The 15782-nt window shown below is 36.9% G+C and overlaps 2 protein-coding genes across 3 annotated transcripts; both read left to right on the top strand.

The window, feature by feature from the left end:
• The first annotated feature begins 5718 nt into the window (after positions 1-5718).
• Positions 5719-9268, top strand: LOC107427895 (protein FAR1-RELATED SEQUENCE 7-like). The gene is made up of 3 exons (XM_048480110.2): positions 5719-6272; positions 6599-8831; positions 8954-9268. Exons 1-2 carry the CDS (start codon positions 5994-5996, stop codon positions 8816-8818), a joined length of 2499 nt encoding a protein of 832 aa, XP_048336067.2. The 5' UTR covers positions 5719-5993; the 3' UTR covers positions 8819-8831; positions 8954-9268.
• Positions 9269-9415: 147 nt separating this feature from the next.
• Positions 9416-11964, top strand: LOC107427898 (double-stranded RNA-binding protein 3-like). Of its 2 annotated transcripts, none has more exons than XM_060820238.1 (3): positions 9416-10541; positions 11289-11503; positions 11709-11964. In XM_060820238.1, the coding sequence occupies exons 1-3, from the start codon at positions 10296-10298 to the stop codon at positions 11749-11751; spliced, it is 504 nt and encodes a 167-aa protein (XP_060676221.1). In that variant the 5' UTR covers positions 9416-10295; the 3' UTR covers positions 11752-11964. The 2 variants fall into 2 exon arrangements, 1 of the variants encoding a protein (XP_060676221.1); XR_009640815.1 differs by having other exon boundaries at positions 10399-11148; positions 11287-11503.
• Positions 11965-15782: the final 3818 nt, after the last annotated feature.

The following is a 15782-nucleotide window of genomic DNA, read 5'->3' as shown; positions in this document are numbered from 1 at the left end:
TCCGAAAGGCTTATAACCGTATGATATTTTCGTAAGGGCTTTATCAGGATTTTCGAAGAACTTATAACTGTAACCAAAGGGTAAGCAAGTAAGCTATAGCATTTTCATGCAGCTCTTTTGAAAAAAGTGGGTGTGTTTCAAATGGAGAGATACCAGCCTTCCCTTGAGGAAAGTAGGAATTCTGTGGCTAACAATGTGCATAATTAGCTGCTGCTCTTGCTGTGGTTGTTGGAGTGGAGAGTTGTCGTTTACTATATTTGAAGGAAAGCTGAGTATGCAGATGGGTGGGCAAGGAAGTTTGCATTGAGATGGTGGCCATTTGATTTCGTTGAATTTGCGGTGTAGATTAGTGGTGTTCAAACTGAAGTTATGGCTCAACTCATAAGCACCTTCTCACCTTAACAGGTACAATACAGTGCAAGGTGAAGTGAGACAGACCACGGAAGACAGAAGATATGTGGTCATTGGGTGAGGATTCAGGAACCACATTACTGGCCTTCAACAAATCTTTAATTTTTCTCAACTTAGTTGGGTTCCCTATTTAAATCATGTAATTTTCTAGTTCTAGAAGCGTATCATCACTATATTTACTCGTATTTAACAAAAAATACCTAATTTATTGACTCAGTGAAGTTTTTTATGTAACACATGGACAATTTGTTTTTGCATTTCTATTTTGAAAAAAAATAAAAATTAAATAGAAGAAAGAGTGGTTGGTGGTCAGGAACTCAGGATCATGGTTTACTTTAATTTAATTTATTTTTTGGTAATAAGGATCATGGTTTATTAGATTAGAAGGAGCAGGGAAGATAGATGGGGTCTGTGGGCATGTGGGTGGTCTTTTATCTGAAGCTGAAAACACAGAATGGTGTACGTAGTATGCAGCTGGTGCTCCCCTTTCCTACACCATTTTCTACATTTACTATTTTTCTATATTTTTGTGGTCAACAAAGTCCAGTTCATAGAAATCTCCTAGCTGACTTAGCAACCACCCAAATGATAATATATTCTTTTGTTTCTCAACAGTATTAGTATGTCTAATAACCAACCTTTTGGCTGTCGTTCAGTGCAGTGAACTCAGGAGGGAAGCCAAGGCGGGCCCTTGTGGGTCCGGGACACGTGTCCCCTTATTTATTTATTTATTTTTTGCATTTTTATTTTTTTTAAACCCTTTTGGTTTTTACTATTTGATTGTAAAATGCCGAGTGTACCCCCTTCAATCTCTCTCCCGGCAAGGCCTGCCAATGCATGATGTTGAAATGGATCCGTTTTGCACCAGGTTGCTGTTCAATTCTCAATCCATTTCCATTTTTTAAGATGATAGGTGGAAATATCGTGTTGCCGTACTTTAACTACCCATTTAACCTCTTAATAAAAATATAATAGAGAAATAAAAAAATATACAATTAAATTTCATGATAAAGTATATTTTAAAAATAAGTACAATTGTAAACATATATATTCAATTTTTGTAATAAATCAAATATATAAATTAGAAACTACATTTGTTTTAGAAAAAAAATTATTGGAAATCATATAACATGAACTTTATAATGAACTTTGATGTCCAATTACTCATTGCTATAAAGCTAGTGCATTAGATTTCTAGCATACGCAAGTCTCAAGGTCAACTGTCAATGCATAGCATTGGTTAGAAAGCCAATTGTGTATATATATATATAGTTTGTTTTTAAGCCAATTGTATATTTGACATAGATAACGTCATCTTATATGATTTCGTAGCAACTTAATTTGCCCGTTAGGTGATTATATTGTTAATTGAATTTTAGTTCTCTGAACCTTTGCGGTTCTGCAACTTAAACCTTGAATTTTGAAATATTGCAATTTAAATTTTTAATTTTCAAATTTAATGTGAATTAATTCAATTATAAATAAACAGTTAATGTTTGTTTGTAATTACTAATTTATACCAAATTTGAAAATTAAAAATTCAAATTTCATTTTAAAAATTAAAATATTAAAGTGCAATTAACCATGATTACATTATTTTGTTTTTGTTACACCTTTATTCAAAAGACATGGGCGGTAGTGGCAGGGCTTTATTGTGAAGGTTATTTGAGCCATGCATATCTCTGTGTGCTCAAAGCTTGAAATTACTAGGAGAGCACCTTGCAGGGCCACCATAGTAGTTTTTCAATATATGAAAAAGAATTAGGAAATAAGTTTACAAATTTGGCATTAAATAGATGGTCATTAAAACTGAAACCATGATCTCAATAAAAAAAATACTTGATTTGGCAAATAAGTAGACGTGAATAACATCAAGCAAGGCTTTGAGAATTTTCTGGGATTTTGGCCACTGCTTATCACTTGCAGCAGCTACAAACACTGCTGTGTTTATGATGTACACAACTCATACACAGTCAACCCTACAGAGAAACAAAAATTACAAAAGCACCTAAGCATCCTGATGTGCCTGTAGACTTTTTGTGATCGATTATGCTACTAATTAATTTAACTTTTTAGTCCGACGATGAAGGCCACATAACCCAGCTAAAACATGAGCTATCTAAACATCTCATACACACTCTATCCTCCAAAGAATCAAAGATTACAAAAGCACCAAAGCAGCTAAAATTCTATCCTTATTTGCCTTTTAATTATAGCTATATATAGACATTTTGTTATTAATTATGCTACTAATTAATTTAACTTTTAAAAAGATGAGTTGAAGTATTTAAATTGAGCACAACCACTTTCAACCATATTCCATAAATGCAAGTTTGTTTTCACATATATGTTTTATTTTTTTTTTTATTATTACTTTTTATGATTAAAGTTATTTGAATCAAAGATTATATTATGTTATAATTTTATAAGGGACTTTATTAACGAGTCTTGTTATTTATTTTCATTAGTGACAATCATCATTTTATTTGATAAATTTTAATTGAGATATTTAATTATATTATTTTTTATTTTAAAACTTTAAAATTAAATATTTTAATGGTAATTACCATTTAAATTGCAATTTGACATGCTGATCTCGTTGATGCTGATTCACATTTATGATAAATAGTATTAATCTTTATCATAACTACAACAGTATCCACAATATCATAAGCAAGAAAGCAGCAATTATTGATAATGTATAAACATTAGAACAGGTTCATAGGCCAACAATCTATTGGATGAAATTCATGTGTTAATGTATCATTATCATAATGACAGAGGCTACATATATACAAGGGTACAAGGGGTTACAATAGCTAGCCACACCTCTTTCGAAATAGTAAAAGCAAAAACATGTGAAATTTAAAAATAAAAATATACATTACAAAAAGTAAAAATAATGGCATGCCAATGCCAGCGTTGTTCAATATATGTTAATAATGTGTTGCGGATCCAAAGAGGAGCTTGATGATGCATAATAAGTAGACGGTTGAGGGGCATGGGGTGCTTCCAGTGGACCATAAAGTATACGGACAATTTTCTCATGAATCCATCTCCACATCACGATCATTTTGGTACAGTTGTTGAGAATAATATCTCCCATGGACAGCAGGCAATAGAAACCATATAAAGCTGGCCTCATGGAGTCAGGGAAAAACATGGATGCAAAAGATGCTACTGAAAGGGAACCAAACAACTTACTGCATTGATGTGAATAAGCGGTATAATTTGGATGAGTGGTAGTCATTAGGTGGATTCCAAATGACAAGCAATATGCTAGCAAACAAGAAATGCCAAACCACATGGTTATGGGGTGTGTATCAAATGGAGAAAACCCCTTATTCCCTTTATAATTATACCTCAGTTCGATCAGGCTGAGGAAAGCAGGGATGAGGAAAGCTAGAATTTTGTGGCGTGAAATGGGCTTAATAATCTGATGATGATCTTGGTTTTGTTGGTGTGGGAGTGCGAATGAGTAGTTTGTTGTGGGAATATACACAAAAGTGTTGTAGCAAATATGGTAGGTGCCGGCCATTGAAGAAGTGGGTTGATTTTTTGAACCTTACCTCTTCATTTATAATATATGTATATATAGATTTGCAATCATGGCCAGAAGCTTAATTTGGTGGTCTTGTGATCTGTGAGATAGACCACAATAAAAGATATATGTACATGGTGGACCATGGATTTCATTTTTTTTTTTTTTTTTTTTTTTTTTTTTTTTTTTTTTTTTTTGGGAATAAGGTCCTGGATTAACCCAATGATCTTCCACAATGAGAATGAACATTTGAAGGCATTGTGTTCCACATGACTGAGCACATTATCTATAGACTATATTCCAGAAGGGACATGTCGGCTGCAAAAGAAAAAAGCACACTCTTCTGGTAGTCTTCGGATGGATTTGATCACCCAAGTTAGTTAGGTGTGCTTTCTTTCTAGCCACTACCTAGTCCATGCGGATGCCAGTCACTCTAGGCAGCAATTGCAATTTTGCCTCCATGGGATCAATTGAGTTAATTAACCATTGCCCCTATTTTATTTTGTTTTATTTTTTTCTTTTAGTGAATGAGTTTCGACTTGAAAAGATGCAAATTAACTAAAATTTATCAACACTTAAACAATATATTCCTATCTCTCGAAATTTTTAGTGACATTATAATGGAAATTTGGATATATTTTACCATTTTATTGGGTAGTGTGGTGTATTTTTTTTTTTCAAAAAATAAAAATAAAAATAAAAATTGAATTTTTTTTTTTTTTTTTTTTTTTTGAAAACAAAGAGGAAGCGAGGGGAATGATTAGTATAAGACAGAACAGAGCACTGAATCTGGAGGTGGGTGATCTCCTGAGACTGACAAGATTGAATGGGGGGCAGGACCACTTTTAGATTGTTGGAGTTTACCCCAGACATAATTTTAGACAAACCCCCACTCTGATGAAGTTCAGTGTGGAAAATTTACATAGGTTACCATGTCATCTTTACTTATTACATACATGTAAATTGAACGTCTTATGATCATTTGCAACCTGAAGTTGAAATAAACTACATTGATTCTACCTAATATTTATTATTGAATGTTCAATTATAAATGATCCTCCACCACATCACCAATCAACAGCTCTATATAAGTTTTTTTTTTCTCAGTTTGGAATGTCCACTTTATCCTCTTATCCAATCTCGTACTCTCCACCATTATTATTTAAAAAATGAAAAAAATAAAAATTCAGAAGTTTAGAATAATGTTTAATCATGAGGTCGATCCAATAGGAATCTGGATCTTTGTCCCTTTTTCTTATTTCATATCGTTCACTATCTGTGTAATATTACATCATTTAAAAAAAGCTAAGTGAAGAATTTTTTTTTTTTTTTTTAAATGTAACGAGATTGTACTACTGGTTAGGACAAAAAATAATTTTTTATTTTATTTTTGATTTTCTATTTATTCAAATGATAATTAGATACTCTTTGTCCCATAAAAAAAATGATAATTAGATACTCTCTTATTGTTACAAACTCACGAAAAAAAAAAAAAAATCTGAATTTCATTTCAAACTGTTTTCAATTTTGTGTTTTGTGTAACACAACTTATAATTAACTAGGTGAGAATGCCCATAACACTATTGTTCGTAAAAAAGGAAAAATGTTAATCCTACAGCACAAATAAAGTAAAATACAGAAAAATAAAAACCCAAAAACAGGTTTTGCTAGAAAATGTACGCGACATTTACCTGTTAGAATGCAGCGTACTGAGTGACGAGATATTGATTTAACCCAGAGTGTTTTGACTGGATAAAGAAAGAACAGACATGGTGGCGAATATCTAACAGTGATTGATGTACCATATTGGTGTGTGAACTTGGAAAAAAATTTCCACCCCCTCTGCTGCTCTCTTCTCTTACAAATAATGAGTGGGGTCTCATTGAAAAAGTTGACTGGTTGCAGGTTGCTTTGACTCAAGTGCAAGATTTCCTCCTGCACATGGCCTTCCATTTCCTAAGTACCCACCACCGGTTTGTGAGAGAAGAGAGCAGTGCTCCCGGGAGTAGTGAAAATTTGTGGGTTGCTTGACTCAAGTGCGATGTCCTCTCCTAGTCCTCGCCTTCCATTTTCAAATTACTCACCGGCCAATGAATCTGATCTTCCTTCATTCCCTACTACTCCAAATACGAATTATGCCGATTCTTCTGGTGCTAGTTGTTATCACGGTCATGCTACTTTCGATTATATTTCTGGTAACACTCCTTCACCTGCTACTTCCACTTCCAGAATTGTTGACGGTATGGATTTTGGCTATCAGTCAAAGTGGAGTGGGTCGGAAATGTGGGGCATCAGTGACGGAACGCTCACCATAGATCCGGTAACATCTCAATTTGCTATTTCTTAATTGAAAGGAAAACATGTACTAGGTATGTAGGAATAGTAACATATATATATATATATATATTGTAAGTTGGAATGTATGCTCACAGTATCAGGCTTTTGATCTCTGTTTCATACCAAAGAAAATCTGATATTTTATATTCATTTGGAAAAGAAAAACCCGAAACTTCAAATAGTTTAGATATAACTTAAGTTAGTTATTAAAGGAAAATGAAACAAATACTTCTTTAAGAAAAAAAAAAAAAAAAGGAAAAAATCTACTACTAACTTATGTTAATTTTTTCATTTTTGTTAAAACAAAAGTTTCAGGAGTTGGTAAATTTAATTGTAGACCCGGATAATGGAATTCATGTACCATCATCATCACGACAAAGTATTTATGATGAAGCAGACTCTAACGAAAATGGATTACAATCTGAATTGCCTGCTATGAATGAGGAAAGGCATGTTGAAAGCCAACTTACAGTTGTACCAGAAAAAGGGATGGAATTCTCATCCGAGGAGGAGGCTTATGAGTATTACAAGAATTATGCTCAACAAATTGGTTTCTCTGTACGAAAAGGAAAGGTAAACCGCTTGGCAGATCAAACCATTAGAAAACGATATTTGTATTGTTCCAGAGAAGGTATCAAATCGAGCAAGTCATCATCCAACAACATAACCAAGTACCAGAGAAGAGAAACAAGAACAGGTTGCAAAGCTGGCATCCAACTTACCGTTGAAGGTGGCAAATGGGTGATATCTAATGTGGTACTTGAACATAATCATGACCTTGACAGGTCAACAGCACAAAGGTCTGTATGTAGCAGTGCAAGGGAGGAAAATTTATTCACTGATTATTTCACTGATTATAACTCTAAGGAGCCTGATCCTTCGACAGAGCACCCTATCGACCGTATTAATGCTTCAATTAGTAAAGAGGGTGGGGCCACAAACAACTTGGATTCCAGTAATTATCTGCCTCATAGCACCTTGAATTCTCTACAACCACATCATGTTCAGAGCTTAATAGATTGCTTCAAACATTTGCAAGTAGATGATCCCTCATTTTTATACACAATCCAAGTTGATGCTGAAAGCCACTCCACAAACTTCTTTTGGAGGGATGGCAGGTCAAGGATTGACTATGATTGTTTTGGTGACGTTCTGGTTTTGAATAAATCATTTGAGGTTGTCCAGCTGGAAAGATGCAATATGATTTGTGCATCGTTTTGGGGCGTTAATCATCATCAGCAATGTATCTTATTTGGGTGTGCTTTGTTGTTTGATGTAACTAAAGACTCCTTTCTCTGGTTGTTGAAGACTTTTATGGAAACAATGGGTAACCGTCCACCAAAAACAATCTATACCGACGAGTCTGAAGCCGTTGCTAGTGCAGTAAAGGTGGTTTTTCCAGAGACAGAGCACCGTCTTGGTATATGTTATATCATTGAAAATGCTAAAAAACACCTTTCCATATGTTATGAACGCTGCCCTGATCTTGAGAGCACTTTCAATAGATGCATCTTTGAATGTTCATCAAAGCAAGAGTTTGAGTCAGAATGGAATTTGTTATTAGACAAATATGGCCTCCTAGGAAATTCATGGCTTGATAGGCTATTTGTGTTACGTGAAAAATGGTCTCATTTGTTCTTTAACAATAAGAAGGCCTTCACTGCTGGAGTAGAATCAATATTAAGCAGCATGACCATTAATACTGTTTTTCAAACTTTACAGGGTACTGACATCATGACTTTACCCGGTCTTGTTCGGAAATGTGTTCAAGAAGCAGAGAAGAGGCGTTTAGAAGAAACAAATGAAGATTTTCGTACTTGCAATGAAACAGTGCCTTCTAAATCAAGAAAAGGGTTGGAGGAGCATGCAGAGGATATATATACCGGCACAATATTGAGAATGTTCGAGAATGAATATGTTAAAAGCATGAACATGGAAATGGAAGAAGTTACTAGTTTGGAAGGTGTTTCCATGTTCAAATTCATCGAGAAAAGCTGCAAGAAGGATGAAGGTGTATCATTAATGTTTAATAGTTTGGTTCCCTCCATTGCATGTGGTTGTGCAAAATTCGAATCATTTGGTATTCTATGCAGTCATTCTTTAAAGGTGCTCTATTCAAGAAATGTATCTCATATACCAGATAAATATGTGCTGAGGAGATGGACAAAATCTGCAAAAAATGGGGTTGTGATGGAAGACCAGAGAGAAGAGATGGCTGGTGAGAGCAACAGGCAATCGAGTTTGTATTCAAGAAAACTCATGCACAGAGCTTTACATCTCATTGCTAAGAGCGCACTAAGGAAGGAGACAAGGAGAATAATGGAAGATTGCCTGGACACTGCACAGAAAAAGGTGGAAAATGTTTTGAAAACAAAAGGGATTAAAGATTTGAGCATAACAAATTTCGAAGTTGATTGTGAAGATGACTGTGATGGCTCAATCAACCGTGGTGGTTACAAAAGAAGGAAAGGGATTGGATCAAATTCCTCTTTTATCAGTCAAGAGGAAGGAACAAGGAAAAAGAAATGACAAATAACATCTAGTAAGTGAGAATCATCAACATTTTCCTTAATTAAGGATGATATCCAAGTTAGAACATGTTAGAAACATTTCTTTTTTCGTTGATTTTCTTTGTTTTGATGCTCATGTTAAATTGCTGTGCAGTTTTTTGCTTATACAAAGATGCCTGGAAGATCGATAAACAAGAGAGACCGTGAGTTTATCAGCTAGAGCATGATATAATAGACTATTATCATTTACTATCTAATTACAGATTGCTAGATGTTGCTGATATTAACTGTTAAGTACTGCCATCTCAGATTCAGCAGTTAAGTCAAAGTACGTGTCAGTCTTAGCACTAAACCGAAGAAACACTGTTTCAGCTTGTTATAATATTAGCTCTCTATATAAGTTCTGGTTTAGTCTCTGTAAAATTCTATCTTTTTCATTACTAAATACAACTCTTTGATGTCTAACTAAGTACTGTTTTTGAATATTATTGATGGGTTGTTTACTATTAAGCTAGTATGACTTTGCTTATTTGCTTATGAAAAACGAGGGTGACGATGAAAACAAGTGCATATATCAAAGTGCATTTCAGAACGAAATTGTTCTTTTTTTTTTTTTTTTTTTTCAGTATAATCATGTAGAGGCGAGGAAAAAAGTTTTGTGCTATGAGTTAGATTTTTTATCGGAGCAGATGACGAATCTGGAATTGGGCCAGGAGAAAAGATGCTGGAGAAGATATTATAGCTGCTTCATTGATGGTTGTTTGTGGGATTGGGGTGTACTTTTTGTTTCTTTTGATGTGTTGGTTGCTGAGCAAATACAGAAAGAAAAGAAATTGTAAACTTTGACTGAAAAGAATAGTTTGGTAGGTTGCCTATCCAAATGCCTTTGCTTGAACAGTGGAAACAGCAAAAAATATTGAGGACAAAAACGGAAGGTAGTGAGGTGCTTGTACAGTTGTCTTCGTTGAGCACACTTGAAAATTAAAATGCAAAATGAATTGATACATAAAAAAAGATCAATGTTGAATATATCCAAAAAATTGATTGCTAATTCCTCTCTCAATCTCTCTCTCTCTCTCTCTCTCTCTCTCTTTGTGTTAGGTTTCACTAGGGAAGTCAAAGTATACCCTTAAAATAGAAATATTGCCATAAGACTGCCCAGTCAACTTGAATTGGCAATGAAAAGGAAACTTTGTATTTGTAATTTTTTTTTTTCCCTTTATGTTCTTGCTCTGTTGAAACCCTTGAGGTTGGAGGTCTCATTGGTGTTTGCATGGATAGTTGTGGCTCTAGGACATAACTTCTGGTGAACTCTAATACTTTGCTGAGGTTATTAAAATTTACAGCCGAGGCTTTTCTAACATGGTCAACCACATGCTACATTGATTAACAACACAAGAGACTAGAGTGTCAGACAGAGACTCTTTATTTCTTCAAATGAAATATCAGGATGCCTCCTCTTTATTTATCAATTGCATTGTAATATACGTCCAGGCATGTATAAGAACCAATTACAAGAGTTGGCTCAAAGAAGCTGCTTCAATTTGCCATCTTATGCATGCATCCGAGAGGGACCAGATCATGCCCATCGATTCAAAGCGACTGTCACCTTCAATAGAGACACCTTTGAAAGCCCTTCCTTTTGCTCTACGCTCAGACAGGCTGAGCATGCTGCTGCAGAGGTAGCAATCAACACACTGGCACATAGAGGGCCTTCTAGAGCATTGGCTGCAAGAGTATTAGTGAGCAGCAAAACTATAGTGCTTTTCTTCAATTAGTTTCATTTATTCATCGCTTTGATAAGGAAGCAGTAAATGGTTTATTTATTTATTTATTCTTTCTTCGTTTTTGGGGGACTGGGTTCATCGAAAATCCTTTCCTTATCTCTCTATCTCTATCTTTTTTTTTTTTTTTCCCCTTTTAATATATAAATATATATTTTCGGAAAACATTTATTTTTTATGGGGAGTGATGGAGATGTAGGATAGTTGATACTATTGAAGTCTTTTAATCGGATAACGAGATTTTGGAGAAAGTGAGACTGCAGTGTATTATATCAAGTGTTTAAACCAGTAGGGGAGGTGTGAGGGAGGAAATATCATATGAACCATATTGTCCAAATGCACTTTTTTTGTAGATTCTTTCTCTGAGACATTCTGGTCCTACCTTGTTGAAGACATCATCTGAGAGGTTTCTATCTCTTATAGAAGTATTTTCAATTTGGAATAGGTGGTGGAAGGTTTAGAAGCATGTAGGTTGATGGAAAACAAGGGAAAGGAAAAATGCTTACCATTTAGTAAACTTCATGCTAACAAGAAGTTCCTGACTTCTGGCCTCCATTGTTACATGGTGGGCCTGCTTGCTTCATCCATGCCCTTTCACTATGTCATTAAACCTGTACTTTTTAACTCATATGCAGTCTGCCATGAGAATAAGGTGGTTTCTCTATGGTAATTAATTTACTCTTCTCTGTTTTTGTGTTGCAAGAGGATGAAATGGGAGTTTATATAAACTTGCTTCAGGAAACTGCTCATAGAGCTGGGTTGAACCTTCCTGTTTATACCACCATTCGTTCTGGACCAGGTCATGTTCCTGTATTCTCATGTACAGTTGAGCTAGCTGGGCTGAGCTTTGCTGGGGAAACAGCCAGGACCAAGAGCACAAAAGAATGCTGCGATGGCTGCTTGGTCAGCCCTGAAATGATGTATGTGTTTTCTTTGTCGTAATTTTTATTCTTGTTTTAGTGGAGACAGAGAATCCTATTTAGATTTTTTCGGATGGAAAATTATGCATCATGTCTTCCATTTTTGCTTTTGAGTGTGTTTCTCAATTCTCATGCATATGTTGGTTTCTGTACCAGTTCTAAGAGAAATTTTCTAAGTATTTAACTATTCTTGTTGCCCATGTAGTGGCTCAACATGGCTCATCTTCCTCATCTTCAGGGGAGTCTAAAAGCAATGAAGAACAGGAACAAGTCACTACTGCTCGTGTTCTTGCTAGTTTAAATCCATCAGAGTCTACAAATTATAAGCAGAATGATCATCGACAAAGACAACAGGAATGCTTTTCCATGTGCAGAAAATCAACCTTGCCAGGAGCAAGTTTGTATCCTATGCAATTCCATAACTGGGCATACCTTAGTTATTCCCCTGAAACAGCCATGTACAACTTTGTTGTGGTTCTCTGACCACTTTAGAGAAGAAATATGAGAAGAAAATAAAAGAATTCTATTAATCTCTTAAAAATAGAATACAAAAATAAAAACTTCTCTCATGGAGGATTCTCTCGTGGAACCTCTCTCTGCACTCTCCAATTCTCTCTGGAATTGCTCACTCTTCTCTCAAGTTCTCTCTGGAACTTAAACAACTCTCTCTCTTGGAGTTTTCTCTCAATTCTCCTCACTTGGGAGGATTGAGATTGCTCTCTTGGCTTGGTTATCATGGAACGGTAAGGAGCCTATTTATAGGCTTACAAGGCCACAATTTTCAACATCTTAGCCCACAATTGTTGATCGGTGCAGCATGTCAACAATGGTGGCTGTCAACAATGGTGGCTGTGGTTGGTGCGGCTGTGGTTGGTGAGGTTGGTGTGGTTGGTGCGGCTGGACTTCACAATTCTCCCCCTCCAGCCGCATTTAAAACTGATGGTCATCTGCCATCTATTCCAGCTATGTCTCTGCATAGCTTCAGCTTCTCTTGAGCAACAACTTTTGTTAGCATATCTGCTGGATTCTCTTTTGTGTGGATCTTCAACAGTTTCAGCAACTGTTGATCTATTACTTCGCGTATCCAATGATAGCGGATGTCAATGTGCTTTGTACGGGAATGATACATTGAGTTTTTGCTCAAATCCATGGCACTTTGGTTATCACAATGTATCTTGTAGTCTTCTTGCTTGATGCCCAATTCTGTGAGAAAACGCTTTAACCACAACATTTCCTTACCCGCTTCCGCTGCGGCAATGTACTCTGCTTCAGTAGTGGATAAAGCAACACACTTCTGCAATCTTGACTGCCATGACACAGCTCCCCCTGCAAAAGTGTAGAGATAACCTGATGTAGACTTTCTATTATCAGGGTCTCCGGCCATATCTGCATCTGTATAGCCTTCTAAGATTGGATCACCTTCCCCGTAGCACAAGCACAGCTCCGATGTACCTTTAAGATACCTGAGAATCCATTTGACTGCTTCCCAGTGTTTCTTTCCAGGATTTGAAAGAAATCTGCTCACAACACCTACTGCATGAGCAATGTCTGGTCTGGTACACACCATTGCATACATCAGACTTCCTACCGCTGAAGAATATGGTACTGAAGCCATCTCCTCTATCTCTTCTTTGGATGAGGGGAACAATCTCTTACTCAACTTGAAATGATTTGCAAGTGGAATGCTGACCGGTTTGGCTTTATCCATGTTGAATCTCTTTATCACCCGTTCAACATACTTCTCTTGAGATAGCCATAACCTTCTATTCTTCCTGTCTCGGATTATTTGCATTCCCAAAATTTGTTGAGCTGGTCCTAAGTCTTTCATATCAAAAGACTTAGACAATTCTTTCTTCAGCTGACTCATCTTCATTGCATCTTGTCCAACGATCAACATGTCGTCCACATATAGCAAAAGTGCAATGAAGTTTCCACCTGAAAATTTTTTAATATAAACACACTGGTCTGCTGCAGTCCTTTTATAGCCTTGACTCACCATAAACGAGTCAAACTTCTTATACCATTGTCTTGGTGCTTGCTTGAGGCCATACAAGCTCTTCTTTAGCTTGCATACGAGGTTTTCTTTCCCTGAAACCTCAAATCCTTCTGGCTGCTCCATGTAGATTTCTTCATGTAAATCACCGTGAAGAAATGCAGTCTTCACATCCATCTGCTCAAGCTCTAGGTTTAGACTTGCTACTAAACCAAAAATGACTCGAATTGAAGTCATTTTTACCACTGGTGAAAAAATCTCATCAAAGTCAATTCCTTTCTTCTGAAGAAATCCTTTGACCACCAATCGGGCTTTGTGTTTCTCCACCCTTCCGCTGCCATCTTTCTTGAGCTTGAACACCCATTTATTCTTTAGTGCCTTCTTTCCTGTTGGAAGCTCAACCAACTTATAAGTATGATTTTTCTGCAAGGATTCCATCTCATCTTGCATTGCTTGCAGCCACTTTTCCTTCTCTTGATGAGAAACAGCTTCCTGGAAACTCTCTGGCTCCCCTTCTTCAGTAAGCAGAATATACTCAGATTCTGGAAATCTCTTTGATGGAATTCGGCCTCGCTCAGATCTCCGAACTTGTAAACCACTGGTTTCAGGAGGTGTACCATCATCTGACCGCTGTGATGGCCCTGCAGCTGCTTGAGAGGATTGAGTCTCCCCCTGCTCAATATCCCCTTCTTCCTCCTGGTCTGCTTCCGGTATATCTTCATGCACCTCATTATCCTCTGTGGCTATTTGTGCTGGTGCTGGATTAGGACAAAAATTCTCGGCACTAGAACTACAATTAGGAGACATTCTGGGCTTTTCAATGTCTTCCATTTTCTGGTTTTCATGGAATACTACATCCCTGCTTCTAATAACCTTCTTGGTTTTCGGGTCCCATAACCTGTATCCGAATTCTTCATCTCCATATCCTATAAAGATGCATGGAGTAGATCTTGCATCGAGCTTCTGTCTGAGCTCCTTGGATACATGTACATAAGCTAAACAACCAAACACTCTTAAATGAGAGTAGGAGGGAATCTTACCCGACCACATTTTCTCCGGAATTTCAAAATTCAACGGTACTGATGGTGATCTGTTGATTAAATAGCAGGCAGCACGAACAGCTTCTCCCCAGAATGGCTTTGGCAGCTTAGCCATACTGATCATACTTCTGACCTTTTCCATAATGGTTCGGTTCATTCTTTCGGCTATTCCATTATGTTGTGGGGTGCGAGGGACCGTCTTCTCATGTCGAATGCCGTGTCTTCTGCAGTAGGCATCGAACTCCTTGGAAGTATACTCGCCTCCATTATCTGAGCGGAGACATTTCAGCTTCTTTCCTGTTTCACGCTCTACCATGGTATGAAACAGTTTGAAGTAATCCAGTACCTGGTCCTTTGTCTTCAAGAAATATACCCACACCTTCCGTGAAGCATCATCAATGAAGGTCAGGAAATACTTGTTGCCACCTAATGATTCCACCTCCATGGGACCACAAACATCAGAGTGCACCAGACTAAGCAACTCTGATTTTCTCGATGCAGAGGAACTGAAGGAGACTCTATGTTGCTTACCAAACAAGCAGTGATTACAAGGATCTAGCACAGCATCCTTGCAAACAGTGATAAGCTTCTTCCTTGCCAAAGTGGACAATCCTTTTTCACTCATGTGACCGAGTCTCTGGTGCCACAGATTTTGAGACGCCTCTCCTTCTGCAATATTGAGGCTGTCTGCACATATCTTCACATGAGTCTTGTACAATGTTCCACAAATATGTCCTCGGGCGACAACTATGGCACCTTTCGTCATTTTCCATGTGCCTTTGCTGAAGTAGTTGTCATAGCCTTGCTTGTCTAAGGCTGCTCCCGAAAGTAGATTAAGCCGAAGGTCTGGAACATGACGGACATCCTTCAAAGTGATTGTACAACCAACATTCGTTTTTATCTGAATATCACCAGTTCCCATAATCTTTGGGAAACTGGAATTTCCCATCTTTACCGTACCAAAGTCTCCTGCTTTATACGTTTTAAAGAAATCTCTGTGTGGAGTGACATGGTAGGATGCTGCAGTATCGACTACCCACTCAACATCTTGGGTTGATATATGAAGGCATGTCTCTTCTTCGGTGGAGCAGAGCGCCACTTCTCCTGTACAAGTGACTAGTGTCTCTCCATCCTTCTTCGGCTGATTACCTTGGAGTCTCTGCTCTCTCAACAACTTTCTGCAGTTCTTCTTCATGTGACCCTCCAGGCCACAATGATAGCACTTATACGATGATTTTCTGCCGTC

This window comes from Ziziphus jujuba, chromosome 9 (assembly GCF_031755915.1).
Source record: "Ziziphus jujuba cultivar Dongzao chromosome 9, ASM3175591v1".
Classification (NCBI taxonomy): domain Eukaryota; kingdom Viridiplantae; phylum Streptophyta; class Magnoliopsida; order Rosales; family Rhamnaceae; genus Ziziphus; species Ziziphus jujuba.
This window is presented reverse-complemented; position numbering and strand designations above follow the sequence as displayed.

Excerpts from the sequence above, each read along its gene's own strand:
- LOC107427898 (XM_060820238.1), top strand. The coding sequence starts at position 10,296 with ATGTATAAGAACCAATTACAAGAGTTGGCTCAAAGAAGCTGCTTCAAT. Across the intron at positions 10,542-11,288 it reads CATTGGCTGCAAGAGTATTA|GATGAAATGGGAGTTTATAT; the intron begins GTGAGCAGCAAA and ends GTGTTGCAAGAG. Across the intron at positions 11,504-11,708 it reads TTGGTCAGCCCTGAAATGAT|TGGCTCAACATGGCTCATCT; the intron begins GTATGTGTTTTC and ends TTGCCCATGTAG.
- LOC107427895 (XM_048480110.2), top strand. The coding sequence starts at position 5,994 with ATGTCCTCTCCTAGTCCTCGCCTTCCATTTTCAAATTACTCACCGGCC. Across the intron at positions 6,273-6,598 it reads GAACGCTCACCATAGATCCG|TTTCAGGAGTTGGTAAATTT; the intron begins GTAACATCTCAA and ends TTAAAACAAAAG.